This window comes from Rutilus rutilus (genome assembly GCF_951802725.1).
Source record: "Rutilus rutilus genome assembly, chromosome: 20".
In the NCBI taxonomy this organism is placed as follows: Eukaryota; Metazoa; Chordata; class Actinopteri; order Cypriniformes; family Leuciscidae; genus Rutilus; species Rutilus rutilus.
This window is the reverse complement of record NC_140225.1, coordinates 20155628-20183479: the sequence shown is the minus strand read 5'-3', so window position 1 is coordinate 20183479 and position 27852 is coordinate 20155628. Positions and strand designations below refer to the sequence as shown.

Below are 27852 nucleotides of genomic sequence, written 5' to 3'. Positions count from 1 at the left end.
TTCAAATACTGAATCAATTCCTTTGCGCCACTCATTCAGGAAATGAAAATAATAGACATGCGAAGGAATTTTACAAAAATAAACACTACAGATCTGAAGCTCTCCCACTACCTGTGTAGACAGCTGGGTTACCGGTGAGTGGAGAGTTATACAACAAAACCGAACTGTCTCCAAGACCACACACAAGCTGCTTTCCATCTCCTAGACGCAAAAATAGAAAGTTAACAGACAAAAACGAAGGCATAATTAGTTCAAAAATGACGCTCCTGAGGCGAAAATCTAAAACTAAAGCACTACAGCACTCTTAAAAACAGGCGTGCACAACTTTATTGTGTTTAACTCCATGAGTCCACCCTGCCTTGCTGCTGCTGCTACAGTATATTGCATCTTTATGTGAGACCACAGGAGAACCAAAAATGCAAATAATCAACAGGCAAATGATTGTTAGTTACTGCTATTAAGCGCTGTTGGTCATGCATGAAGTTGGAAAAGAAACTGTGTGCTATGCAATGTTAAGCCAATAAAATTACAGAAGGTTACTATAGTGCTATAGGGTTACACTTTGAGTAGAAGAAGTTTGCTCACATGCTTGAAGCCTAGTGTGACCATACCGTTACTCACCTGAGTACTGTAGAGAGTTGACTGTGGTTGGAGTTGTGGAAACCATAAAATGAGTGTAAGGCATACTTGGTGCTTCAAAATGTGATGGATATTCATTTAAGAGGCCTTTTCTGTTGAAAAACAGCACATAGATTTCAGGAGAAGCTATGCATTCTTGAGACCCTGTACTTAAACTGGCAAAAATACTTACGTATTTGTGGTAGTTGTTGAGGCAGAGTGGGTCTTCTTCTTAACGTTGGTCTTTGGTCTAAACATTGTCCTACTATAAAAGAGATATATGCTATAGTTTATAGTCTAATTCCTGAAAAAAAAAAATATTACATACCCTAGTTTTTCATGCACGAGGTATTTGAACTGGCCACAAGCAATGCAGAAACCACATTTGTGATTGGCTTTGAGATGAGAGCGATTCTACTAAGATAGTCCTTAAATACATCATGAAGATACTTCCCCAAGGTCCTCTTGTTCCTTCACTACATAATATTGCAACAACAAAAAAAAGCCTTTCAGTAAAGTGAGTCTGAGCAGGCCTGTAGGTTCCGTGGAAACGGAATTAAACAGTGTTTAAATGAATATCATGCAACTGACCTCAGATTAAACTCCAAAGTTACAGGATGGAAGATATTAGGTATGAGTACAATTAGAGTAATTTACTGTAAGTCACATTTCAAAGCTACCAGAACACAGCCTGAGTAATATTTTGTATTATAATTCTATAGAACTTCTTAGTCTATATTAATGTTGTTCCTAAAGGAAAGTTTTGACACATGCACCATTTTATAAATATCTAAAACTCTCATTACACACACTGAAGGGATGAATTTCACACATTTTCTAAATGTTGTACTCAACAGGGAGCTTGATAGCTTGCAACTTTCAAAGCCTGAAACCGTGCAAACTATATGCACGCAAACCTGAAAGTTTGTTCTGACCCTAAAATGCGTTTCTCTGTGTCGTCTACTGACTTACTGAGGAGCTGCATTGTATCCTGATGACTTCACTTGTGTGTGAAAAACTAAGGCCTGATCCTTCACACTCTTCTGAGAGCTCACACCTAGAAGACAAAAAGAGAACAAGTCAGCCATATAATTAAGATCTACATATATGTAGTCTGAACATTATCATAATCGTGTGCCACCAACACTATAATTTGAAATACGTTTGATAGATGGTTACTAAAGCATGTATTAACCAAACTGCTGTTTAGCTATTTTCATAACTCTCATTTCACTCTTCAGTCTCTTTCCACTCACATAACAAAATATTTTTTCCTTACCCATATATTTATTTATTTGGTAAGACGCTCTGCTTGATACTGTACAGTCAAGTTGGTTATTATGGCAAAATATACCCCTTCAGGATGACATTTTATTTGGGTTTATTTTGTGATACTGCACAGTTGACTGTACATTTTACCTCACTAAAGATTTATTGACCTCAAAATTTATACTAATAGGAACTTATTCAAATAAAAAGTCATATTACAGTAAAAAATATGTCATATGATACAAATCACAACCTGAAGAACTGACATTTTTCCAAGTTTCCTTCTCTTCAGTGAACTAATTTTTTCCAGTTCCATTAAATCTAATGCACACTTTTCCAAAAACGGTTCCTCTGTCAACCACAGACTAAACGTATATTCTGAAAAATGGCTTATAAATGCAACTACTTCCTAAAGCAGGGGTGTCCAGTCCTGCTCCTGGAGGGCCAATGTCCTGCTGAGTTTAGCTCCAACATGCCCCAACACATTTGCCTGGAAGTTTCTAGTAATCCTGAAAACCTTGATTTGCTGGTTCAGATGTGTTTAATTAAGATTGGAGCTAAACTCTGCAGTGTAGTGGCCCTCCAAAGCAAGACTGGACACCCCTGTCCTAAAGGCATCAAATAGATAAGGATTAAAATCAGTGAAATTCGTTATTGTGCAAAAGTTCCTGTAATCAGTTCAGTCAATAAGGTACAGTATTCTTTCATAGCTCATACTTATTTCTGTGGTATCCCAAATTGTTTCATTTTACATTGGCAAATGGTACAGAAACAGTGTACCAAAGAGAAGAAGTGGTTTCGGTTCATTGTCAACAAACCACATCCTGACATAACCCATTCTTCAAGAATGTTACTCTGTTCTGAGAACAGTGATCAGCCTGTTATCAGACCTTTAATCACACAGACTAAACTGCTGGATCCTGACTAGTGCATGTCAAACCCCAGCAGTAGGAGGAAAATGAGTTGTCCTAGTTATGGTATTGACTTAGGCCCCAGAAGGAGCTATGGAATATATTTAAACCTCTGAGGATATGTAATTCTAGTAAGGAAGAGAAATAATGCCCAGATGGAGATGGAAGGAGAGCCTCCCTTAAGGGAAAAAGAGAAATGATGATGATGGATTGCTTTTACATCTATGAAACATATAAGAATCATTATTCAGTTAAAACACACACTCAAAAAAAAAAAGTGTTTGCAATGAAATAAAAGAGCTTTAAAAAGTATTTTAGAATTTCTTTGATTCATTTTAATTTTGAGAATAGGAGAGAGAATGGAAGTACTACTGTAGGTCAGTATGTGGGCCACGTATATTACTGTTTTTGCTGTATTTCTTATCAAATAAATGGAGGCCCGACCCCAAACTTTTAAATGCTTATACTCGTATAAATGAATTTTGTCAGTTTATTTAATTTCAAACTTCACAAATACGCGACCACATTTATTTTTAATGGTACATTTTTTGTCTTTTGAATAATATGCAGTGATGAATCATGCAAATTAAGACCACGATCATGTGTTAAGAAAATAAATAGGGTACATTCATGTTGGACATGATGTTAAAGAGTGACATTTTTATTGGACTGTTTCCTTTCCATGTATTTCAAAAGTATTTCAAATAAACCCAAATATCTCAAACTGCAGTCTATAAAGAACGCTGCTGTGCCTAATGACAACTTTCTTTTGAAAAGTTATATTGTGGTAAAGACCTTTCGCCAGGCTAGAAAGATTAACATCTTGGACAGTAATTCGTCAGCATCATAAATTTTACCTTAGAGGGGTGTCAATAACACTAAAACGCCACCAAAGGTGGTGATTTATTTATTTGGCAAAAATGTGTGTGTGTGTGTGTGTGTGTGGTTTTGTGAACTCCAACCTATTTTTCTCTGAGGTTTTGGGTCCTGTTTTGCCAGCTCAGCATTCAGAGGGGACATAGTCATCAGAGGAGAGCTGAAAAATGGTGAATATAAAGGAAAAAATGTCAGAAAATCAAGCGGGGAAAAACAACATAAATAAACTTCTATTACTGGAAATAATAAAATACAGAATTTTCCATTGTGGTAGTTGACTCATCAAGAACAGACAATATACTAAAGATAGTTCTAGCTAAAACCAAAATCAAACAATGAGTAAATTATTCTTGGATGTTGTTTAAAATTATACCCTGCATATCCTTAATCCAAGAAGAACCTCCTGACCAGTGGCTGAAAGATACGTTTTGCTACCTGGGCATGACTGAAAGATGCTCTTCCACAGAGAAGCTCTTCGCCATCCTAAAGCAGAGCTCGTCCAGCCAGGCACTGTTAACCTCAAAAAGGACGACTGAATTCCCAAATAGAGAGGACACCAAACAACACATCTAACCAGAAAGAGAGAGAGGATGAGGGTAGTCCTAATGTCATACTGTGTCGTACACAGGCAACTTTCCTCCCAGAATGCAAACCACAGTCAAACCTTGTAAAAACTTTACATCTTAAATAATCCAGGCTTTTAGAAACTGTAAACTGCTAATTGCAGGGCTGTAAAAATACCAAAGGTGCTACACATGTGAGCTCTAGAGTGGCTTAAGGTTAACTATGTGAATCATAAAAAAAATTAGCAAGTATAGGACTTCTATGAAGGTGATCCTCACAGTTTGCCTTTATTATGGAAATTTATTCTGTAAAAAAAAAAAATCATAAGAATCTATCAAGAGCTGTACAGACATGGAATACTGTAAATCAATAAAATATTGTATGAGTAAACACGATAACACATGAGTTTAACACAGTACTTACATTGCCGCCATGTCCATGGGTGATGGCCCATGATTCTGCTATTGAAATGCTAAGCCCATCTGTCAGGGGAAAATACAAAACTTCAAAATATCTGAAACTAATTTAGATTAAGAGATAACCAGGCAAGTATTTAATGACTACTGTATTTCTGAGTGTTTAACCAGGGGCCAGTTGCATCAACATAGTCTTTATGTTAAGTCTAAAGAAATGGGATCTCAAGCGCAAGTTCTACCGGGCAGACTGCCTGGTCCAGATTAGATGATTTTAGCCCGATTTCAGCACGATCCGTTTGACGTAGGGTGTCATAAACGACAACGTGAGTCGGAATGCAAGATTCGATCGTTTCATCTCGTATAACGTGTCATAGTGGGCAACAACCTACGTCGCGTCTGCGATGCTTCACGACACCACGATAAAAAGACAAGCATGTTTAAAAAATGTTTCGGTCCTCCAAGACGGGTTGCGTCAAGAGTGAGTGAGTCACTGTTTGTGCGTGAGTGAGTGCGTTTGTGTGATTCGTAGCTTTGCTACAACTGTGCGATATAGTCACGATCGTGGAGCGACCAAAATTTCTGACATGCCAGAATTCATCCGACCATACGATTGCCGGTCGGGAGAGGTTAATTGCCTCTCGTTTACCCCTGTACACTGCACGAATACTGCACGACAAAGCTGAAAGTCGGCCCGACCCGAAAAAAGTCGCAATGACTATCGTAACAGACAAAAAACATCCTGTAATCTGAACCAGGCATAAATGTCACGTCATCATTAACCACAGATCTAGCCAATCATCACTCGACATATGGAGTATATAAATCCGGTTAACACCCATTACTGCGTTCGCAGATACTGATACAGGTGTTGTGCCGAATTTCGACCCTGCCAAATTATTACCCCCCCTAGCATTGGTAGGTTAAGGATTAGATGTGGGGGAGGGGTTAGGATTAGGGGCGGGGTTAGGATTAGGCAATCAGGTACTGTCTTCAACTAGGGGGGTAATAATTTGGCAAGGGGTCGGAATTGCGGCACAACACCGGCATTCACCCCCATCCTCTCTACCACCACCAGTTCGTTCCCTGTCAATCCATCGGGGGTAGGCTCCGCCCCTGCCTTCATCTTCAAGCAGGAACAGCAAGCATCTGCTACCCTCCGGATTTGGATTACGGACAGGGCCTACGCCAAAGAACTTTATCATTGCATCTATTTGATACTAATTTGCTGTTAAATAAATCTGATAATCAGTATATTTTTCAGTATAGTTTTTTTATGTAACTGACATAAAAAAAAATTATGATCAGTCTTGAAGAAAAATATTTGATGACTAACTTGTAAGACTAGTCTTAGCGGTTTACGCAACCAGCCACAGGAGAAATTAGTGTATTTGAAAGAAGACAAACAGACATTCTTAACCCTCAGAAACCCAAGCATTTATATTGATGATGACTTTTTCACTGTTTAAATGTATTCCTAGGAAGCCCCTTGTTATAAAACAAATCATGATGTTTATACATATTTTTGAGGTGAATTTTGTTTTGAGGTTGCAAGATTGTACCAATGTTATCATTAAGTGTACAAGTACTTACGCACTGACTTTCTAAAGTGGTTTTCTCATAGCAACCCCAGACACTCTAAAGTTTTGTTAGGTTATGCTGAAAATTATTTTTTTATCATTTACTGAACGTGCCTTGTTGTACAATGCATAACATTCAAATGGTTGATCACTATGACCTACTGTTGCATTTATTTGTATTATATTTATGCTATTTAAGTGTAATTTTTTTTAATAAGTTGCCATTTTCTTCTAATAAACACCAGGAACTGAGATCAAAAATAAAAACAGGTCAAATAGGTGACAAATGGGTAAATTTGAACCTAAAATATGTTTAGGTATCTCCAAGAGTTAAGTGAAAACATATTATGCCTTTGAGTGGAAGAATCTTGAGAAGCTCTGAAGTATCCAGGTCAAGCAGATAAAGCCCATCAGAACTTCCGATCCACACACAACTTTCTCTATGGAAAAAGTACAAAGAAGAGACTGTTTGCCAAAAGACACTAAAAGGAACTAAGGCCTGGTTAATGTAACTGAGTACAACAGAAGAAAAAAAGATCTCTATTGTATAGGCCTACTGTAATAATTCAAACCCACAAAGTCTCTATAATAGAGAACATCTATATGAAAGCCTGTAATGTTTAATTGAGACTACAGTGGCAGACTCTATGATTTGAGATTGCACAAGCTTGCTCTAAAGGAAAACTGCACTAAAGCTTTGAAAACTTGATTTAAATCAGTGTTCAAACCTGTCCTATTGCAGTGCAAATCATAAAGTGGCAGGGGTCAAGGGTCATTTCTCCTGTCTAATAAACTAGAGTTGTTGAGGTAGCATGTTGTTTTCTAAGAATCACTGGGACAATGTGAAGAATTCATTCACAGTTACAACTAAGCATGAGTGTGTAAAATAAGAAATTAAATTAATATATTTTAAATTGTAATAAAATTAAAGTTTTTTCTTTCCAAGTTGAAATTGGTTAGTATTAATGCTTTAGAAAACAAAGTAATTTTTGTGACCTTGCCTATTCCAGTAAAGACTACTGGGGTCTGCAGACATTCCTCCAACAGTGTTTATAAAATTTCATATAATTACATGATTTTCATGTCATGCTAAAGCACTTATGTTCACCTCTGAAGTCAGCAGGGTCGTCCCAGGCTCTGTTGGTGCCCTAGATGAGAGTTTAGATACTCTGACTAACACCTATGATTGGCCATTGTGTTCAAGAGATCAACAGACATGTCTGTGATTGGCTTCATTGCTCAACGCTGCAAAAACACGTAAATAGAACACTCTTACGCACTGGGGCGATTTCCAAATCTGTTCCGCCAATGTGCTATTATTACAGTATCATGCAGTATCAACTGAGGGTGCTCTTGCTTTCGTTTGAGTGGCATGCACATGGGGGGATTTGGACTTAAGCCCCTGCCCCTTTAATCGCTTATGATAAAGTGCCCTTTCGATCGTATTGCAGTGCCCCCCGGAGTGATTTCAACCAACCACCCAAGGAAACCACGTATGTCGCCTATGCCACGGGCCGGCCCTGGAAGTCAGGGACTAAAAGTATTACATAACCTGCAAACCTTCCAGCTGTCCTGTGCTTCCATCTTGTCATAGCTGTAACTGTAGACTGGACAGCATGAAACCAGAAACAGGGGTATAATGAATATATGGGGTAACAATAAATAATTCTTATTGTGGTATGTGCCTTCCCATGTCAGCCTTACATAATTTCTCACCTCTGAAATTCCACATCTACACAACCAGATAAAGGTGAACAACAAAAACGGGCCAAATACATACCCCTGCTGTAGGCTAGCATGGCTGGACTGTGGTTTCTGTGCCCAGATTCTCAGAACAGGCTTTGTTGTCTCCACTGTTCCTCTCACATCATTACAAGTCGTTCCTAGCAAAGCACACAGATGAAGCTTATATTGAAGCAGATGTATCGTTTTCCACAGTGAGGTAGGCACATGAAAAGCAGGAGTCATTCGCAGCGTGAATTGTGGCTTGTGGGTTTTTTTCTGACCATCTGTTCCATTTTGAGGTGGGTTGATTTTCCTCTCATGCCTCTGTTCAAGCTTCGAAAGGTCCAGTTTTGTCACCAAGCGACATTTGTGGTCCACAGGGAGAGTGTAGCACCAAAGCTTGAACCACAGACATTCCAACATAAATAAAGCGATATATGGATTACACAAAAGAGGCTGAAAGTGTTAGCGTGTGTATATGACTCACCTGTCCATCACCAGATCCTGTGATGAACTGACTGTTTTGCTCCATGAAGAACAGACTAAGCAGTGGATACGCTGTGAAACAGAAACATCTTCACTACATATTCTCTACATTTACAGGCTATAACGAGTGAAGAATTTCAATTTATGTTGTATAAATATTGGTGTTAGAAATTATACACCAACCTGATAGAACAGCAGATTCATAGAGAATATCCCCCTTCCTCACATCCCATATCTGATACAAAAAAGAAAGCCATATATAAAAATAACTATATATACAGTATATATATATTAATGAGTATATATATATTAATGAGTATATATATATATATATATATGACAGGAAAATGGTCCTGTCACATATATATGACTGGAAAAATGGTCGGTGCGCCCGGTGCATGGTCTAAAAGGGATGTCCCTATTCTCTTAATGAGTAATGGGTGTGTTTTGGGCTTTACGTGCAATCAACCAATCAGAGTCTCATCTCCCAATCCCTTTAAATGCCAGTTGCGCCCGCGCCATGGCGGATTTGCTATATAAATGACAGAATTTTATAGTGGAAAGAATAAGCAGAGTGTACTAAGTGTAATAAGCAGAATGTACGCGAGTTGTGGACCCGCCACAACGGCGGGTAATGGACCAATATTTTTTTTGTTATTTAAAGAGCGTATTAGTAATGTTGCCTCAAAATAGCAAAGCGCCAACAATGCGCCCGAACACACCTCGTTTTCAGACCAGCACGCGCACAAATGGAGCAAATGCATTTGCTATTTAAACAACGTGGCGCAGGACATGAAAATGATAACTGCGTCAGGCTGAAACTAGCAAAAAACACTTGCGTCGCGCTTGGCGCTGCATTGCGCCGGGTGTAAGATAGGGCCCATTGTCTGAAGATGCACACCAGTAATGTTTTTTTCTAAGGCATGTTTATAAAAGCTACTTAAATATCCTAATTGAACTAAGGCCTAATCCTGGCTTAATCTAAGCCCTGTCTGTAAAGGTTTAATGCAGAAGACATTACTGCAAGTCTATGTTGATTTGGAGCTCAAGAAAAATGTCCTATTATTATCAATGTTTAAAACATTTTTGTTGTTATTTATTTTTAACATCTATATTTATATCTATATCTATATCTACATTTCTTTAAGAATTTTTTGATGAATTAAAAAAAATCTTTCTGACCCCAAACTTTTGAATGGTAGTGTGTGTAAACACAATAATAAACACTTAGAAATCCATAATTAGTACAGGCTTAGTCATGCTGTTCCAGTTTGTATCGTATCTGTACCTTGAATGTTCTGTCTTCTGAGATTGAGATGAGAAGATCAGCATCCCATGGACAGAACTCTGATGCAGTCACAGGACCAAGATGAGCTTTCAGCACTCCAAGCACTTCCTCTTTCTATAGGAAACAGATATACAGTGGCCTCAAGTTTTGTGTCTTTATTTATCTGAATGGAAAATATGTTGTTTTATAATTTCATTGAAAGGTGCTTTAGTACATACAGCAAAGACAATCATATATTTTTAAGCTTATACACTTTTTTTTTTTTTTAAGTCTTATATACAAGTTGATGAGGGGCTTATTCTGATTTTTCTGTACACTGATTTACTGCTGGTTTCATTTTAATGTTATCTCTCATCTTTATGGGCTGGTCAATCACAGCCTGAGTAACGGAATGTTCTGCATGCAGAATTTGTTCAGCGTTTCATCTGGAGATGGGTCAAAAAGGCATTTTTTCCCCTCTTTTACCGTTTCAGCATAACTGCTTTTGTTTTCAGTTCACTGAACAAAAACGGTGTGCACCTTATTTCATACCTTTGCATTCAATAGAACCACTCTGGAGCCTGAGCATGCTGCCACTTTCCAGCTCAGTGGACATAGTGACAGATGCACCACCCTGCCGAGCAATGTGCCAACAACTCTACCTGAGGCAATTACACCTGGAACACAGATGTCATGGTTGTTGTAATATAAAAAAAATGACAGACAGAGAACAATGGCTACATTCTTGAGAGGCACCATTTATATTTCTGGATGTTTTTGACTCCAGATGAGCAGATTTTTTAAATGTATTTTTATAGGTCTATGGGTGCTTATTACCTTCTTTGATTTGTCTGTAGCAGCGATGGATGTCCCAGACAATCACATAATCTTTAGAAGCACTACAGAGGATGAGACGATCACTCACTGTCCCAAACACCATAGCAGACACATCGCAATGGTGACCAGTAAGTTCCAAGGGAGACTACAGGAAACATTCAAATTAGTTGTAGGTTTAATCCTAAATATATTTTATAAAAATACAGTATTATCGTAATAACGTGAAATATTATTAGAATTTAAGCAAACTTCATTTTTTTTATTTTAAACATTTTAAATCATTTTTAATTCATTCCTGTGATGGCAAAGCTGAATTTTCAGTAGCCATTACTTCAGTCTTCAGTGTCACATGATCCTTCAAAAATCATTCTAATATGCTGATTTGGTGCTTAATTTTTAATAATGGTTCGTATTATCAATGTTGGAAAAAGTTGTTGCTGCTTCATATTTTGGTGGAAATTGTGACACATTTTTCAGGATTCTTTGATGAATAGAAAATTCAAAATAACTGAATTTATTTTAAATCTTTTGTAACATTATAAATGTCTTTTGTGTCACGTTTGATAAATTTAATGCATCCTTTTTGTATAAAAGTATTAATTTCATTTTTTTTATATATATTAAAAAAATTACTTAATCCAAACTTCTTAGAGTATCACAGTTTTTACAAAAATAAGCAGCACAACTGTTTTCGACATTGATAATAATAAGAAATGTTTCTTAAGCAGCATATTAGAATGATTTCTAAAGGATCATGTGACACACTGACTACTGGAGTAATGGCAACGTTGCCATCACAGGAATAATGTACATTTATAACTATATTATTTTAAATTGTAATAATATTGCACATTATTTTTTACTGGATTTTAACCCTCAGACGGTCCTGAATTGAATTTCTAAATATCACAGCTTCATCGGAATGTTTTGAAACTTGGTGACTTTTATGGCATTAGGTATGTGAATACAAAAAAAAAAATTAGGTCATGATCCGAGCATGCTAAGTGGTCGTAAAAAAAATAGTGACGATTTTGGTCTTTCGGTCAAAAATGACCGACCCATAGGAAATGAATGGGAAATTGCCATAAAAAAACTAAATTCTCCAAATTTTTGTGTGTACAATCTACAAATCGGCCTCAATCCTAAAAAAAAGTACACCGCTGTAAAGGGGTGACACTCTACAACATCAAGAGTACAAAAAAGACACACCCACCCACCCACACACACATACACACACACACACACACACACACTTTTATACACATAAACACCAATACATTTTGATTACAAAAAATCTGTTTTGAATTTTTAAAAATCACAGCTTCATCGGAATGTTACGAAACTTGGTGACTTGTATGGCATTAGGTATGTGCACACACAAAATAATTGAGGTCATGATTCGAGCATGCTAAGTGGTCGTAAAAAAAATAGTCACACTTGTGGTCTTCGGTCAAAAATGACCCCCATAGGAAATGAATGGGAAATTAAAAAAAAAAAAGAAAAAATTATTTTACATAAAGTGTTATAATTGAATGAATTGCATTTTTTGTTACAAATTCTGTAAAAAAAAAAATGAGTAAATGTGTCCATAAACAGCTGGGGAATTCACATGCCTCTCCATAGAGAACTGTAGATGCCATCTAGTGGTTACACCATGGTTCTACGCTTTCTCTCCATACTCTCACCAGATGGTGCTAATCTGCTTCAAAAAATTTTTTTTTGAAGGCCTAGACTCTATATTAAACTAAAATACTGCATAAATAAAAAATAAAAAAATACATATATTTATTTTTATTTTTTTATTAATTTCAATGGCAAAAATAGACCATAAATATTGAATAAATATGAATAAATTCAATAAAATGATCTCAAAATACAAAATTAAAAAGAATAAATATTATAGAACAAAAATAAATTGCATTGGTTTTACTGGGATGGAGGAAGTTTCATTTTTAGGCCTCCGGTCACTTCTGACCAGGAAGGCCGAGGATGTGACTCCGAAACGAAGACCGTCTGAGGATTAAATGCAGCCTTTAGTGAGCATAAGAGACTTCTTTCAAAAACATCCAAGTTTAATTTTGGCATTTGTTGAAAATAAGTATAAGTGCACAAAGACCTCCAGGTTGTTGTTTTCATAAACCCTTATATTCCTGCCCTGCCATGGGACAGCACAGTGGGAAGGGCAGCAGGTCAGCTGCAGGTGGGACACTGGATTATTGCAAGTTACAGCGAACCTCTCAATAAAATACTGATCTGAGGTCACAGCAGCCATGGAGTCCCCAATAGTCACCTGTAACAACACACAATGAGAAGTCTGAAAAGAAAACATTGCTTAAGTGTTCAGCAGGGAAGGATGACATCTAACAGGCCTAGTAAAAAGGCAGTATTAGTAATTACTAGTGTTACTGGATGGAGGTTTTAAAATAACAGGCAATTGCCAAGCACACAGCTGAGTGCACATGACGGATTAATGTAACATCACCCAACATGTTGCCTGTAAATTTGTCAATGCTCAACACAATTGGATCAGAGCCCTGTCAGTGCTTTGGCAATGTAAAGCCTTTTTACCATGCCATACCATACCATACCATACCATACCATGAACCTAGTGGCCTGTGTAGACCTTAATTTGCCCCTAATGGTGTCCCATGAGATTTTTTAAAGCAGTAGTGGATAAGAAGATAAGAAAAATAAGACCTTTTTTTAGACCTAGTATGTTTGATAAATTAACATATAACATTAAATTAATCAAACTATCAACGCTGAAACGAATCTGCAGCAGTCGGGTGGTACAAGTAAGAGCTCTGTAAGTTGTTTATGTTCATTATTATTTTAATGTTATGTGCTTAGATATGCTGTCTCTTATTACACTCTTTGCTGAATCTGCTCTGGCTGTGTGCGATCTGCGCGTTCATGTGTTTTTAATGTATTTAATAGGGGAAAGTGCAAACACGTGAGTAAAACAAACGATTATCAGTTTAAACTAAAGGTTGGACTCAATATAGTGTTCCTTACAACTTACCAAAGATCCAGTGATCCATGGATATTGACATGGAGCCAGGAATCGTGTTTCCTGACATTTGTATGTGCATGATTTCGATGCAGGGGAAATACATAAAGCAAATTTGCCTGTGAACGCTTTATATAAATACAATATAGGTATAGGTCTAAATCAGATCATCCAGCCCTAAAACTTAAAAACATCCAATTATGCAGAATATATAATGGTAAATCTTTAATTGATGAGTTTATACAATATATAACAATACAATATATAGGGTATTTATTATTTTACTCCTAAATTCAGCATATTGACACAAAATGATAACTGTAAAACCACCTTTCGCTGCCTGGAGTCCATTTTTTTTCTATAAATTGCAGCGATCCATTTGCTTATCTGTTCTGTAGCTTTCAGCAGTTTGTAAAAATGCAGCTCAGATTTCTTGTCAAATCTAGTTGTAGCCTACAGTCAATAGCAAAGCTCTTTCCCAATTTAGATGTGCTTTGTGTGTTTTTCGCAGCATTCACGCTGAAAACCAATGGCGCCGCTCTTTTGCTACTCAGTGGGCGTAACCGACAGTGACATCACGCGCATGCTAGCTAGTGCTATTGCTAGCCACAATGAAATTGTTAACCCTACCTTTAATATTCAATTCATTAGAACAAAAATGTAATATGAATTATTAACTTTACTTAACACAAGTGTAATATTCAATTGTGTCCCACATTTTATGTAACTTTACACTCCTGTTAAGTTACCGCCTTATTTCCCTCCAATATTATTATTATTATTTTTATTTTTTTTTGCATTTTCAAAATTACATAGTTTGATATCAAGTTCTTGATACAAATCTTATACACATTTTCACATTTGGTAAATATAACTTGAAACAACAATAATTTGAAAAGAAAAAAAAAAGATAAAGGGCATCACACACATATATTAAATTCATTTAGCAGCGATACAGATCTTTGGGCTTTTTGATTTTTTAAAAACTTTACAGATTCAAAATACATTTTAAAGGCTGCTTTAAAATGAGCAAAGTTGGGTTTTGAGTTACTCCATTTAGTTTGATGAATATGAAATTTTCCTAATAATAGAAACAAATCGATAACATACATTTTTCTTTTAGAAAAGTCAAATTCATTCGTATGAAGTAAGACAGATGACAAATTTAAGACTATATTGCAGTTCATTTTAACACTTAGAAATTGAGACATCTCATACCAAAAAACTGAAGAACAGGGACATTCAAAAAATAAGTGCACAATAGACTCTCTTTCACTATTACAGAAACAGCAGTTATAATCAATATTTCTCCTCCATCTAAATTTGTTTGGGTTAATATGTTTCCCTCATTTGAGTGGGAAAATGTTTGGGGAGTTCTTAGTCGGTATTGTGTATCAAATAAAACCAAAGAAGTGTCTTTTAAAATTGCTCACAGAATTTCCCCCCAATATTATAAACATTCCTTATAATTGTGACGACACAGAAGTAACATCATGTAATTTGAACCAATGATAGAGAATGCAGGAAGTAAATAATTTCATTCAATTATTATTATTATTTTTATACTATTTTTACACACATTGCAATTTTGACTGTATTTATCAAAGTCATATTAACCAAGTTACTGTAACGTTACAGAATTTTTTTCTTTTCTTTAATGAATAATAACGTTACGCTTAGTTATAACTGTAAAATAGCAAACTGGTCCCAAACTAGCTAACGTTAGCCCTTGAGAGAAAGCTTAATTTACTTTTTTAAAAACTCAACACCTGCTTTTACTGACCATTTGTTGAAAACTAGCTCTACGTTTTTTGAGTTATAGGCCGTGTTTTGTAACTGAATTAATGGAAAGTGGCATGACATCAGCTTCAAAAGTAAGTTTATTCCGTTCATCACTCACCTGAAAGTAAATTGCGTTGTTGGTTAAGTATTACGAATGTGACCATACATATGGTTTAATCATATATGTGTAACTTAAGTACTAGTAACAGAAGTTCAAACATGTATTTCAGGTTTTGGCCTGTGATCCAGTAGCAATTGCGTCCTTGTTGCTTTGGCAACGGGATCTTTTCGGGACGGCACACCAGAAGGGACAATTGCTAACGTTTGTACGATTTGTACTGTTGGTTTAGGCGATTTTCAATAATTTCTGCTTATAGTCAGTGTACTGTACAGTGAAAGAAAAAAATAAAAATAAATTTCCTTCCTGATACGACACTGTAGATTTGTGGGATTTTTTGTGTCTCTGGCTTATTCCAAATATTTATTAATGTCTATAATAACAATTCACGTTGTTAAAGTCTAATATGAAGAACAATAATGACGAGTTGACAGATTGATTATTCTTGGATACATCCGTATTATATGTAGCGCAGCAGATCTGTAGCCTCTGATTTTGTATTTACACAAACGGCCCAAACTAACACAAACTTATTGGAATACAGTATTAGTTTAAAAAGACAGGGAATTAATCTTCTATGCAATAATGCCCTCTGGTGGTAAACTGCAGTCAGTCAGTCAGTCAAGTCCATGCACATTGAAATTAAGTTACAATGAACAATTATAAAACAATAAATGAAAGCAAAAAGAAAACATGAATAGTAAGAAAACGTCGAAGATTAACAGGCTATTTTTTGTAAAATAATATATAAAACATGGAATTTGGCAGGTTAGATTATTGTATTTCTATATCTTAATCTAAACTCACTGCAAAAACCTTTATAAAATGGGATAAATTTAGACAATCCACATTTGTGAATAAAAAAATTATACATTTTAGCATGTTGTCAATACTTTTATCATCATATTCACAATAACAAACGCCGTCTTTCATAAAATTATATAAAAGAGATATTACATTTTTCCAAATTTTTTAGTACAATTTGACAACCATAAAACAAATGACATATTCTATGACTCTTCTGTCGTTTCACGAAAAAAAAAAAAAGCACATTTCTTCAACACAAAATGTATTTAATCCTATTTGAACGTTACAAATACTGAATGGTGCTTTCAGCAACAAAACGTCTGCGAGTCCACGCCCACATAGGTTTTCCGCCAATGAGTCTCAGCCGAACACACTGAGCTATCCAATAATCAAAGCGTTATCTACATATGCATCCCCTTGGACACGCCTTTAATCGCCATCGACCAATCAGTCTATTGCTTTAGTCAGTCAATCAACTCTCCCCGCCCAGTTTTTCTGACGGAACGGAAGCCGACATGGGCCAAACCAGCCCATCCGGATAACATAGACAAACTTGGCAGCGAGCGGATGAACTGGTTGGATCTTTGTTCTTCACAGCTAGACTATCAACCTCTTTATATATTTTTGCGTATTGTCACTCATATGTACCACATTTATATCAAGATATAAAATAAGTTACTCCTTCTTTGGGCACGCAGCTTCAGCACAGGCAGATACTTTTTGGGCTAGCATATTTTCCTAGTGTTTTTAGTTCATTCTTCCCCCCACCGACGAGGTTTTATTGGACCAAGATAGGCGGCGCGGGCACCAAGATGTCGAACCGGATGGTGTGCAGAGAAGCGAGCCACGCCGGCAGCTGGTACACGGCCTCAGGTAGAGCCAGAGAGACAGCGGCCCGGGCCTGAGGTCCGGTGTCCTGCTTAACACCAATGTGTGTGTGTGTCTGGCAGTGTCTCAAAACCTGGTGAGCTGCCTACCTAGACAGCATAACTTGGATGTTCAGCACGCTCCTATGATAGCCAAAAATGCTGCCTACATAGGCAGCTCACTACGTTTTCTGACACAGCCTGTGCGATCAGCTGGGAATTATTAAATAGCCGAGATTAAAATTGTTTAATGACCACAGAGCGCGTTTCTTTACATTTATACCTTTTTCCCTGAGCTGACATCCTTTTAAAAAACGAACTGGCTTTGTTTTAAATGCAACCTAACACATGTCAGCTTAATTTAGTTAAAATATACTATAAAATTCTGCATCCCAATTATTCTAATTCTGTAAACAAAAGTGCGGCATTTACGTTGCCTTAGCATTTAAATGGCCATTTCATGATTTAGTTTATATGTTAGAAATAATTTTGAATAATTATTTCTGCTTTTCAGGGAGTAAACTAAAAAAACACTTGCATTTAAATTCATGGGCCAATATTTAAATCGACCAGACTCATGTGTTTCTCTCATATTTGCCTGTTGTTGTTGTTGTTGTTGTGTATTTTTGTGTCGTTATTGTGTGTAGCTTCTCTGTGTATATCAGCAGCTGAGAACAAAAACAGGCCAGCAGTTAGCGGGTTAGCCTATAGCCGGTGTGTGTGTGAATCTCCTCTAATACACACCAACTACACGAACTAACACCACAGATTAATATAGCATCCACACTAACTTTACCCAGCCCTACTTTGCCGGATCAGTAAATCCAGATAGATAAACTGCCGCAATTCAGAAGACGGCTGGATTGACCCTGCTAACGGCTAAAGCTATTTGATGAAGTTCATATAACAGCTGTACATGACAGCTATGTTTTTATGGAAAATCAAACCCTATGTTTCATTAATACTGATGTCAAGTAATACTGTTTATTGTTATATCGGTCAGCATTTAGTTGCCCAGTTCCATTCCAGCAAATACAGTGAATACAGTGAGCACAGTCAGCACATGAAAGTCTTTAGATGGCCGATGGTGTTTTTTTCTCTCTCTCATGCAGTAACAAAGGATGCATGACAAAAGCCCAGTGCCACACACACACACACACACACACACACTAGATCACATATTTATACTGTACAGAAATCAGTCTGCTGGCCTTTACATTATGACCTGTGTTCAGCAAGCTGCCAACATATTTAGAGATCTTGTTTTGTAAAAAACAACAACAGTCTTTTGCATGTGTATTCTAGAAGGTCTATTTCCAGCAAATAATATCTAATGTAATTTATTTAAAACAGTCTAGTGGGTCCTTATGTTTTGTTGATGGTTTCCCACATACAGAGGTTACTGTGGCACACACGACTATAAACATCCTTAGATTATTATGTCTTCAGTTACAGACTTTAGATCATAACTGCCTGATTGGCCAATAACAGGAAGGTGACAGTTTCAAAATGTACAGACAATGTTGTCAATTAATGAATCTCTCTCTCTCTCTCTCTCTCTCTCTCTCTCTCTCTCTCTCTCTCTCTCTCTCTTTCTCTCTCTCTCTCTCTCTGTCTGTCTGTGCAGTAACTGATTACATTTAATCTAGGTTACATAATTAGATTTCAAAAATAGTACTTGGAAAAAGTACTTGAAATTAGAATATTACTTTTTAAAATACTCACAATCAGCCTATAGTTGCTTTTTTTTATTGATTACATATTCACATAATGGCAGTAAATCATTCATAATTTAGTGATTCTCCCTAATTCTTCTATTTCATGGTTTAATTTTTTTATAAAAAATAATAAAAAAAAGCAATCGCTTATATACATTCAAAAAGTCTCCTAGTTTTGTGAAATTACACACAGACATGGCAAATTGAAAGGCCACAAAGCATTTGACTGCTGGATTTTACAGAAATCATTTCACTTTTAAGGAGTTTTCTCAACATTGTAACATTGCATATCGAACTCCCGATGAAAACGTGAATTATTATTTGAATTATCACTCAGTAAGTCATTTAACACCATGTATTACTATGTCTTTGGAAGGCATTTGTCTTTCAAACACCTTTTTATTGTAATTTTCATTATTTTAATTTGACTTTTTATGATTTATAAAACCTGACGTAATGTTTAATGCACTTTGTTGATTAAAAATATAAAATGATAAAGAATATATTTCCGTCTCTTTGTATTTTTATAACAATATGGTACAATATTATCCTATTCAGTTCAATGTGTTAAACGAGTTAGGTCAAAAGTAATCTGAAAGTAGTCAGATTATATTACCTAACATGTAGCCTACCTAAATCATTACACTGTATTATATAAAAACGGCACTGTAGATATTAGTGTCCTCATCAGCCATTAAAATCCATATCGGTCCAACACTAAAATGAATACATTTGTACATTCATCAATATTCAGATGCTCTTGGGAGTATCATTCGTGATAATAGTGATTCATTACAGTTTAGAGATTTGATTAACAACAACTGTTAAAATTTGACCAATTTGGTTGTATTGTTGCTATGCCTTTCACAGAATCAGCCGAAGTTCATCTGTTCACTGGTTCTCATAACTGTTATCTTGTCCTGTCAGACTCTGATAAGAATTTCATTAGAATTGGGACAATGGCACTGTCTGAGACTGAAATATTGCTGAAATCAACATTCAGGACAGCAATTTTAGCTATTGATTCATTTTTGTTTGAAGGATTGAAGTAGAGAGGAGGAATCCACAGGTGAATGCTTTATTATAAAATTGTTTAGCATGTCGTGGTACTGAGGTGAATCTATGATGAATGAATATTAAATAATGTAATTTTTTTACTGCATTGCAGTAATTGGATTTTTTTTTTTTGCATTACGCCAATTGAAATTAGGGATGAAAATATGCTTAATGACAATCAAGTGGATTTTTATACTGCTGTTTTTATTTCTACATGATCACTTACCCTACACTATTTGTCATGAATACAATGCATAAAAAAAAATCACGATTTTCCTAAATAGATAAATAATTTTCTTAATGCCTTGAAATATTGTGGTCCAATGAAAGCACTCACCGCGCTCTCCCAGCTAATAAGGTGCTAAGATCTACAAGATCTTGAACATTGTCTTACATTTTATGTTGTAGATTGTAAAGGGAGACTTGTAATACTTCTGTTGATTGAATCAAAATATTTCTACATAGTGAGAATGGTACCGTACAAACTACATCCTTGCCGAGTTATCCAAGCTGTCAAATTATGTCTTATTTGCTAATAAGGTTTTCTTCTATTTTTGCGTTTAGGATCCCAGCTTAACGCACAACTCGAGGGCTGGTTATCTCAAGCACAATCTACAGTGGGTCCAGCTAGAGCCATAATAGCACCGTATGTGGAGTCAAACCAGACAGACATCTTTTTTTGCTTCAGTTTCCGTTGTGTTTTTGTATTCCTAAATAACTGTCTTTTGCAGGCACGCCGGCTACACCTACTGCGGCGCGTGTGCCGCTCACGCCTACAAGCAGGTGGACCCCTCGATCACGTAAGTGTCCCTCCTGTCATCAGAGATTCTTTAAATTCTCTGGAAGTAGCCGTAATGTTGAGTTTGCCGTGGGGAGAGAGGTAACCGCAGCACTCTCTTATTCATCAGTCGGAGGGTGTTCATTCTCGGCCCCTCTCACCATGTGCCGCTGTCTCGCTGTGCCCTCTCCCCCGCCGAGGTCTACAGAACGCCACTGTATGACCTGAGGATCGACCAGAAGGGTAAGGAATCTCATTTCCTCCCTGCCCAGTCTCAAAACAGAAACCTTGGGAGGATTAAATACGGATTGAATAAGAATGCACAGAAAGGTGTTCACCCAGATTGTTTTTACTTCTGGCTCATTTGCTCTCAAACTGAGCTTTGCAGAAGTGATTGCAACATTTTCAACTTGTAAATGACTATATTTGTTATTATACAATAGTTTTCTAGCTGTTGACTTTGACTATAACCATGACGAATGTGCAACATAGAAATATGAGGGATAATCTTTTTATTTCCTTGGTGTTCATGTTAATGAGGGTTTGTGTAATTATCATAAAGTACCTGTTCTGTTTGTAACTCGTCAATGAAAGCCTATAAGTGAAAACACAAGGGCTTTAAATCCCCCCCGTTTCTCTCTCACGCAGTTTACGCTGATCTGTGGAAAACGGGCATGTTTGAGAGGATGAGTCTGCAGACTGACGAAGATGAACACAGCATTGAGATGCACCTGCCTTATACCGCTAAAGCCATGGAGAGGTAACGACCAGACAATGAACATCTTCATCTGGACCGTTAAAGGAACAGTTCATCCAAAACAGAAAATTCTGTCATCATTTAGTCACCCTGATGACACCTGTATGCATTTCTTTCTTCTGTGGAACACAGTCACTGGTGTTTCAATGTGTTGTTTTGAAACCTATTGACTTTAATTAAATGGATAAAAGCAGTTGAAACATTTTTCAAAATATCTTCTTTTGTGTTCCACTGAAGACAGTCAGTCATATAGGTTTGGAACAACATGAACTATCCCTTGAATATTAATATTATTGAATATTATACATTTGAATATATATATATGAAGAGTTCAGATGCAAAAGCCTCTAAGTGCCATCTGAAATTTTCTTCTAGAATTATCTTTTTGATCAAGCTTGTATATTTAAATTCAGTTATTTCACTTAAATGGCAATGAAAATGACCTATTAATTGTCATTTAAGTGAAATTACTGAACTTAAATATACAAGCTTGATAAAAATGATCATTCTATAAGAAGATTTCAGATGGCACTTAGAGGCTTTTGCATCTGAACTCTTCATACATATATATATATATATATATATATATATATATTGTAGTATATATATATATTGTAGTATGTATATATATATATATATATATATATATATATATATATATATATATATATATATATAGGAGTATATATTGGATATACTCTTTGGAGCTTGATTACATAAATTCTTTTTTTATATATATAATGAGGACAATGTTTTAAATTATAAAAAACCTGCAGGATGCTTTAATGGTACAAAGACCTTGTCTTTTATGTCAAACGATCAAAGAATATTTGGTTTCTCGTGTCATGAACGCTTTACACTTTTTAGTAGTGTATTTAACTTGGGTCACATTTTAGATTAGGGTCCAATACTCACTATTAACTCAACCTTTTGCCTCAATAAACTCCTAATTACTGCTTATTAATAGTTAGTACGGTAGTTGTTGAGTTTAGGTATTGGGTAGGATTAAGAGATGTAGAATATGGTCATGCAGAATGAGGCATTAATATGTGATTTATAAGTACTAATAAACAGCCAATATCCTAGTAATATGCATGATAATAAGCATAGTGAGAATTAGACCCTAAACTAAAGTGTTACCATAAGTTTTGTCTGGATAAAAATCTAAAATGTAAGTGATTTCTTTGAAGGAACCAAGAATATTAGTGGTACTGGACATGTTAACATATTTAACATCATCATCGTTTTTATAAAACTCTCACCCTTTGCTTTTTAACATTGTGTCAATGTTGCGTTCTAGCAAATGCGTGATATTTGATATAGTTTTCTGTGGTTTCCTCAATGTACCTGGTTTTTACATTGGCAAGAATCTATCAAAGTTTCACCTCATCTCTATGCAGAAGCCATGAGCAGCATTATTGACCCATAGTCCCACTCTAATGCTCATTCATCTCTGCCAGATCCACTAATTATGTTGTCAGGATCTGTTTACCTAGTGCTGTGCCTCCTAATTAGTTTGCAGTGATGGATGTTCTGTTATTTTTTAAAACTTTTTTTAATTTATTTTTTATCTAATTAATGCAGGAGCCACCAACCACTTCTGTTATGCCATTAAAACATGACAGTATGTGGGCATAGGAACGTTAACATCCCCTCAATTAGTTTGATTAGACATTTGGGTATTTTTTTCCAAGCAGAGCAATTAGTTGCTGAGCAACTGTAATATGTAAAAAAAAAAATTCCTCCACATTATACTCTCACCTTAGAAATTTGGGCTACTGAAAACCTTTGCAGAGCTATTTATTTGGCATGGCCACTGTTTTAATGAGTGATGCTAAATAACTGAATGAAAAATGAATTTTAATAAACATGCAAATGTCAAATCTCCATCTGGGACTTGACAAATGGGACAAATGATTATCTGCTGTGCTTTGTTTCTCATAAACAGCCATAAAGATGAATTCAGCATCGTTCCTGTGCTGGTGGGAGCTCTGAGTGAATCTAAAGAGCAGGAATATGGCAAGCTACTAAGCAAATACCTGGCTGACCCCTCCAATCTCTTCATCATCTCCTCTGACTTTTGCCACTGGGGTTTGTGTACACTCACACTGTCAAAAACCGTCAATAAATTACAGTCAGTAATCTGTGAAGAATTTCCTGTAAGTTGAAATGAGATGTGCTGCCGACATCTTTTCAGCAGTAAATCTACTAGGGTTTGCACCGACTAGTCATTTAGTTCTGGCACAGGTCTGCACATTGGATCGGTTATTGATTATTCAACTGACTTTGGTAGTTCTCGTTTGCGTGTACCAATTTTTGGTAACACTTCAGTTTAGGGTCCAATTCTCACTATTAACTAGTTGGTTATTAGCATGCATATTTCTAGGATATTGGCTGTTTATTAGCACTTATAAAGCACATTAATGCCTTATCCTCCATGACCAGATTCTACATCCCTTAATTCTACACAATACCTAAACTCAACAACTACCTTCCTAACTATTAATAAGCTGTAATTAGGAGTTTGAGGCAAAAGTCATAGTTAATATGTAGTTAATAGTGAGAATTAGACCCTAATCTAAAGTGTGACCCAATATTTTTTGTGAAAAACACAACAATTTTGTAACAGTAACATATGGGCATATGTATGCATATAACACGAAAAGCAGCACTTAACACAAACTTTATACAATTGCCAATTATTACATATAAATAATGTATTTATTAATTAAAAAATGTGTATATATATTCCAATAATCCTAAAAGTGGAGAGTGAAGTCATGATATTAGTTTGGTATAGCAAACCGCCCTAAATCAAGTGTCGCTCAAATTAATGATAACGAAAGCAGCAAGTAATCTGCTGAGGAAGATATGCATGCTTTCATTTCTCACTCACCTCATCTCGGGAGCACAGACTCTCATTCTCCGTCAATGTGCTGGTCTTGCCAGAAACACAAGCTGCCTGCTTCCTACATAGACTTGGCAGCATCCAAACGGAAATAAACCTTGTAACTTAAGTGAGTGTTTTGAAATGCTCTACATAGGTAGGAATTCGTACAAATATTCCAGATGTAGATTTTTTTTTTTGGTGCCTCCTTTGGTTAAATGATTCATCTGAACTCTTTTCGTCTATTCTGCAGGTCAACGTTTCCGTTACACCTACTACGATGAAAGTCAAGGGGAGATCTACAGATCTATCGAGCACCTTGACAAAATGGTAAACCAATTTCTATGCCCTTTCCTTCTGGTACCTCACACATAATGTCTGACATATGAGGTTTACATGCAAGTGGCCCATTCTGCTTTGGGATACACAATGTGCTAATCATATTACTGGTTCCAGAAAATTGTTCTCCAAGCTACAGAGTCATTGTTATGGTTACTTTGGTGTGGAAGTCGGTGATTCAAAGACTGACTTTAATACTTTCCACCCATGACAGTGTGTCAAATAGCAGATGTTCTTAGCAACCCAAACCTCATTAAAGGCCTGCCAACTGGGCAAAGTACTTTTGCCTCGGTAGGGTCCTGTCCTATACAAAGATCTCGTTTGATCTGGAGCTCCTTTGAGGAAATATCCATTAATTACTGTTCCTGAAAATCCATCTTGCTTTTTGAAAGTTGAATATTTTATATCGTGATTTTGTGTTGTATAATTAAACGACAGCAAATGTCTAATGCAAAAATAAAAAAAATCACATTATTAATCGCATGTTTTGTTGATGTCAGTAAAATATATCCATATTCATTTCTCTTTTTTAGGGAATGGGAATTATAGAACAATTGGACCCCATCTCCTTTAGCAATTATTTGAAGAAATATCATAATACTATTTGTGGTCGCCATCCCATCGGCGTTCTTCTTAATGTAAGTACCTAATGAATGATTCATATGAATTTCCCCCAGGACATTTTATTTAGCAAACCATTGATGACTCAATAAAGCAGAAGAAAAATAACGTGAATAATGGCTAGTCCGTAGGCATGGTAATTAATCTAGCACTTAACAGTCGCAGAGCTTTTATTAATGTCTTTTTTCCCCCTCCAACTAATGTCTTGTCAGCTTTCTAGTCTTTCATCATGAAGCTTTTAAGATTACCGTTAACTCTCCAATGATTCTCCTCACTCCATCAGGCCGTGGCGGAACTGAAAAAGAACGGCATAGACATGAACTTCTCTTTCCTAAACTATGCGCAGTCGAGCCAGTGCCGAAGCTGGTCCGACAGCTCAGTGAGTTACGCTGCTGGAGCTCTCATCGTTCATTGAGGTGAACTCTCCAAGGAGCCACGGAGCCTCCTAGAAGACCCCATCCCTTCCCACCCGTCCTGTTCCTGACCACCTATCCCCATCCCTTCCCACCTCTTCTTATAGGAAGGACATGCAAAGCTTGTCCCAGATGGGAATCCTCACACACACCCTGAATCCAGATGTAACGTTAGATACTAACCTCCTCTTCCTACAGCTTTCCCTGTACCCTGTTTTCCACGTGAGGCAACCCGGATGATGCTATAGCTTGAAGTTCAGCCGCAGTTTTTTTGGGTGTTGCAAGGTCAGATGTTTGGTTGGTTTTGTTGTTGTTGTTTGTTGGGGGTCTTAATGAGGCAGAATCGGCTTTTGACCCTCCGAGGACTTTAGGTATCCAACGAGCCCTTGTGTAATTTAAAAGCAAGACACACTTAAAGTTTAAATAAAGTAAAAGAAATAAAACCATCGACATTTCACTCTTTTTGCAAGTCTGATAAATGACATATCTCACCTAATGATAAATAATTTGAAAAAGGAAGTTGACAGACTGCAACATGCCCATGTACACCCTGAGAATTGCATTGGTCCTGTTGTAGTTTTTAAAGGGCTACACAATACCCACTAACCCTCCACTGTACTGGTTATACCAAAAAAAAAAAAAGTTTTTCTTTCATTTAATCTTTATTGTAGTCAAATTAAAGTCTTTTTTTCTGATTCTTATATTTTGTTCTGTTTATTTTTCCTTTGTGATTTACCATTATTTAGTTTTCTAGTTTTACTGTGTTTGATATATAATCTCAAACTGTGTGGAAACATTTAGTAGTATATGAAGTCTACAGAAGTGCAGTATATGTTTGATTTAATGCTGGTTCAGTTTCAGACTGCCTCAAAGTAGCCATGCTTTCCCATCAACCCTGAAGCTTTTAAATGCTATTTTTGGGGTTATTCTTAAACAGTTTTATTTTCTCATGCAAGTTAGCAGCCATGTTTAACAGCTGACTAGTAGTTAGTGATGCACACCCATACAAGGAACTGCCAGAAGGGAATTTTCTGAACGGCGTAGGCATTTTGTCTTGCTTTCCTCTTTAACGCGTCTACTCCAGGCCTCCCAAAGAGCACAATGCAGCAAGATTTTTCCTGGGTAACCATCGGAAGGAAAACCGCAAGGCTCGTGTACATCCCCACCAAGGTTTGAATGTCTCAAACCGGATCCTCAAAACAGAAAACAGACAAAGCATGTCATACCATACAGATGTGCCTTGGGTCAGTGTTAAACATGATTTTTTTTTTTTTTGTCCTTCACCTGTACTTGATTTATTCTGTCTATTAAATCAGTTTTCACTGTTTTTAAAGTAGGGGAAGAGAATCATTAGCTTCACCCATCACAACACCTGTTCTTGTACTGTTCAAATTTTTTATGTTAGTGCAGTTTATTATTATTCTAACTATTATTGTGGAGAAAATAACAGTTCACACGTTGTCAAATCTATGTCAAAAATGAATCAAAGTGCTCCTTAGTGGAGTCAGTTTTGAATCTCAGGTTACATTTAAGCATTACAGAATTCTCGCCAGAAATGACAAGGGTCATGGCTGATGTTGCAAAGAAACAATAAAGTGTAATGACAAAAGTTACTATGCTGTGGTGTTTCTTTTACTCGTCTTAGTGTTTGTGATATGTTTACGAGCAGTTTGTGGGTTTGTTATTGAAGTGAGAGCTGGGCAAGATTCATTTAAGATGCCATATATTATAACATGAGTTATGTGCTTCTCTCCCAAGATGTAGTCTCTGTCTTTCCTTTCTAATCGAAAGTTAGCAGAATCTTGGGTGTGTGAGTTTAAACCACATTCTACTCTGAAGTAAGTGAAATAATTAAAGGATTTGTGGGCAGTAAAGCAATCCTTAACAGGTTTCACAGTCATAATGAGCATGTGAACCAGTGGGGATTTTTTTTTTTAAGACTGCAAGCAAGGGAAGCTCGGCTTCCCCTATAATGTAAAAAAAAAAAAAGTCAAATATGTACTATTGTGTTAACATTTTATTGACTAAAAACGTTCATCTCAAAGACGAGTTCGTTCAGAATCAGTATATAGCAGGTCGGCTGACTCGATTTCCTTCTCATACATTCCCGTAGCGTCACAGTGCATTTCCCTGTTGAAGCCCAGCGTCCATTGA

General features: G+C 36.4%; 2 protein-coding genes across 2 annotated transcripts in view; one reads left to right on the top strand and one right to left on the bottom strand.

Moving 5' to 3' along the window:
- Positions 1-15559, bottom strand: part of wdr27 (WD repeat domain 27) — a 53437-nt gene extending 37878 nt beyond the window's left edge. The window contains exons 1-17 of the mRNA XM_084391354.1: positions 15457-15559; positions 12663-12836; positions 10547-10691; positions 10262-10386; positions 9731-9844; positions 8626-8677; positions 8444-8514; positions 8238-8355; positions 8012-8114; positions 6583-6671; positions 4662-4720; positions 4110-4243; positions 3761-3834; positions 1591-1675; positions 812-883; positions 622-731; positions 112-201 (exon numbers count right to left, since the gene is read on the bottom strand). Coding sequence (XP_084247480.1) covers positions 112-201; positions 622-731; positions 812-883; positions 1591-1675; positions 3761-3834; positions 4110-4243; positions 4662-4720; positions 6583-6671; positions 8012-8114; positions 8238-8355; positions 8444-8514; positions 8626-8677; positions 9731-9844; positions 10262-10386; positions 10547-10691; positions 12663-12818 — 1597 coding nt within the window. The 5' untranslated portion in view covers positions 12819-12836; positions 15457-15559. The remainder of the gene's footprint in view (positions 1-111; positions 202-621; positions 732-811; positions 884-1590; positions 1676-3760; positions 3835-4109; positions 4244-4661; positions 4721-6582; positions 6672-8011; positions 8115-8237; positions 8356-8443; positions 8515-8625; positions 8678-9730; positions 9845-10261; positions 10387-10546; positions 10692-12662; positions 12837-15456) is intronic.
- Positions 15560-16760: 1201 nt separating this feature from the next.
- Positions 16761-27311, top strand: memo1 (mediator of cell motility 1). Its single transcript, XM_084390637.1, has 9 exons — positions 16761-17136; positions 20468-20549; positions 20635-20703; positions 20812-20924; positions 21330-21441; positions 23387-23529; positions 24579-24655; positions 25198-25302; positions 25569-27311. Exons 1-9 carry the CDS (start codon positions 17076-17078, stop codon positions 25698-25700), a joined length of 894 nt encoding a protein of 297 aa, XP_084246763.1. The 5' UTR covers positions 16761-17075; the 3' UTR covers positions 25701-27311.
- Positions 27312-27852: the final 541 nt, after the last annotated feature.

Excerpts from the sequence above, each read along its gene's own strand:
- memo1 (XM_084390637.1), top strand. The coding sequence starts at position 17,076 with ATGTCGAACCGGATGGTGTGCAGAGAAGCGAGCCACGCCGGCAGCTGG. Across the intron at positions 17,137-20,467 it reads CAGCTGGTACACGGCCTCAG|GATCCCAGCTTAACGCACAA; the intron begins GTAGAGCCAGAG and ends TTTTGCGTTTAG. Across the intron at positions 20,550-20,634 it reads GCTAGAGCCATAATAGCACC|GCACGCCGGCTACACCTACT; the intron begins GTATGTGGAGTC and ends TGTCTTTTGCAG.